At 37.4% G+C, this 2,716-nt stretch overlaps 1 protein-coding gene across 1 annotated transcript in view; it reads right to left on the reverse strand.

Annotated features, from left to right (window-relative positions):
- Positions 1-268: 268 nt before the first annotated feature.
- tgfbr2 (transforming growth factor beta receptor II) overlaps positions 269-2,716 on the reverse strand; it is a 36,794-nt gene continuing 34,346 nt past the window's right edge. The window contains exon 7 of the mRNA XM_015376973.1: positions 269-1,333. Coding sequence (XP_015232459.1) covers positions 1,154-1,333 — 180 coding nt within the window. The 3' untranslated portion in view covers positions 269-1,153. The remainder of the gene's footprint in view (positions 1,334-2,716) is intronic.

Raw genomic sequence — 2,716 nt, forward strand, 5'->3', positions numbered from 1 at the left:
CCAAAGGTTGCACAGACTGACATTTCAACCTGTAGATTCTACCTTGTCCCAGAAGGAGGCGCAGCTGTTACAGAAGGTCCATCTAATGGGGGTAAATGGAAGGCAAAACATTCCCTAAAACTCCCCATTAGACAACCATGGTGAAGTCTCCAATAGATTGTATTTAGGGCTTATTCCAATAATGCCACAAAAGCTGCTAGCTGCACTTTTCCACTTTCCTCATATAGCCATAAAGTCTCACTATGCCTTAGTTTTTTTGTTTTTTTTTGGTTTAATGCTTCTTTAGTAAACACTGTGCTGGTGCAAGAACACTATTTATGCTTTCACAGCAGTCAGCTTTGGCACTTTTGGCAGATGCAACGAAAGGCATAAGCATAAACAGTATACCCATTAGGGATACAGTTAAAAGCTGTTAGCTAGTAAGTTTGATGCCTTTCGTTGATGAGTGAGAGAAAAGCCCACATTTCATTAGAAATGGACTGAAAACAAAACAAACTGAAAAGAGGTAATGGCGTTCTGCAAAGAAGGGAGACAATTGGATTGGAGCATTATGAAGAGAAGGAAATGAGTGTGGGTCAGGAGTTTTGTGCAGATTTCTTTCCTTCACTCTGACAGGTTTTTCTCCTTGCACAATACATCCCTGCATAGATTCTTAGATTTTTTTTTATACACAAAACTTTCCTTTTTTGTCTGTCTAGAAATCATTATCCAAACAAACACATGCAATATGAAAACAATATAGGCACTTGAATACAAAATAAGCTGTATATTAGTGTAATAAAATTCTCTGTAATTTACTTTGCCTCCTTTTAAAACATGTGCAGTCCCATAATATGCTGCACCAGTTTTTGTTTTGCTGAAACTGAATGTTTTATCCTCTTTGGCGTGCATATACACATAAATTCTCATTTATAAAGTGCGAATAGTACTTGGTGAAAAATGATGCATCATCTGATCTCCCGCATTTGTTTCTGACTTGATTCCTGATCATTTCTCTGGTAACAAATCACTGTCATGTAGGTCAACTTCCAGTTCGTCTCCTGTGCCACAAATCTGATGGACTAAACAACTCTAACTGAAAGTCCTTTCTTTCAAAGCTGTTTGGTTGTAATGCCTCAAACACCCTGGTGGGGGCAGCAACTTTGTGGAGAGGTTACTTCTCATCCACGACTATGATTTCCTCCAGGAGCTTCTCCTCTGAGTCGGAGCAGTCTGATAGCTTGTCCAGGTACTCGATGTCGTCGAAGCGCTCAGCAACGCACTGAGCTGTGAGTCGGGCCTCTGGGTCATGGTCCCAACATTCCTCTATAGAGCCGCACACCATCTGGATGCCCTGTGAAGGGAAACAAGTGAGGGTCAGTCAGAGAGGGACTGTAGAGCGGCATCCCTGGTGTCTGTTAGAAGGTGACATGACGGGGCTCATTTTTACTTATAGTAGAAAATATTTAGAACATCAATATCAATTCACAAGCTTTTATTTTTAAGAGGTGAAATACAGAACACAAAATCATTTTCAGTAACTAAGCAAGTTTAGCTGTGCTTTTATTGGACAAAACTAAACCTAAGACAAATTATTTTGATTGTTGGACAAGTTTGAAAGGCAGAAATGTACATTAGGAACACAATAATAAATAAAAATGTTTGATTTTTCAAACTTATATAGAGCATGACAATTATTAATGGCCTTGGAAAATCTAGATTTTAACCTTTGCATTCAAACAATAAGTTTGTTTCTGACGAGAAATAAAAATACTTCATAATAAAACAATATTAAAGGAATGCCAATTACAAAGATGCATCTATATATATCTACGGTCCAGTAAAAATAACTTGAGAATTAATATATTCCTCTTCATTATTCAAGTAAAAGTCATCCTTTGCAGAACACCAACTATGCCCTGGCTTCGAATACTGGCCAGGTTTTATATGTTTCCAGTTTTTTTTAAGCAGCTAAAGTTGAGATCAGTTTTTTCCATATTTTTTTTTCCATTACATAATAAGTTGTTTCAGTGAAGAATTAGAGATACTTTATAACAGACCATCATCAAATGGTGCATAATCCCACGCAAAGTTGGTTGAGAGTATCAACCAACTTTTCACATCAGTTTAATACTTTTTGCCAAGTCTTTGCATAAAAGTTGCAAACCTTAGACTGAAATGTTCCTGCAAGAGCTTCACATTGTATTTGATTTAGACTGACTTTGCCATTTTACCTGAACTCCATTTAATGATTATGCAACATAAGATGCCATTTAATTGCATTTCATTTTGTACTACCCTTTGCTAGATTACGGCATTTAATTCCCTTAGAAGTAAGCATTAAGTCACTGGAGTTTGTGGTTTTAATATGACTGAATGTTAAAGGGCCAAAATCATGCAAAATCAAAGTTTCAAGCTGTTAGCTATGTTATAACTGTGTTATAACAAAGCTAACATTATTTTGCCTAATTAATGCACCCCTCAGTAATCCTTGTGGGTTCTTTTGTTTGAGCAGAAGCCCCTCCCTGTCTGATGAAAATGAACAATTGGAGAAGATCTATGCAGGAAGCACCTACATTGACCACACTGTGAACAAACGGCCGCTTTCTCTGATCAGGGAGGCGAGCGCAATGATTCTGGCACCAAGTTTAGACAAACTGCCTCTTTTAGCAGCTAATCTGCAGAGGGCAGAAATGTTCCTTTTTTGCTAATGCTTTCGTAAAAAAAAAAAAAAAAA

Source organism: Cyprinodon variegatus, unplaced genomic scaffold (genome assembly GCF_000732505.1).
Source record: "Cyprinodon variegatus isolate N-32 unplaced genomic scaffold, C_variegatus-1.0 Scaffold144, whole genome shotgun sequence".
NCBI classification, from domain to species: domain Eukaryota; kingdom Metazoa; phylum Chordata; class Actinopteri; order Cyprinodontiformes; family Cyprinodontidae; genus Cyprinodon; species Cyprinodon variegatus.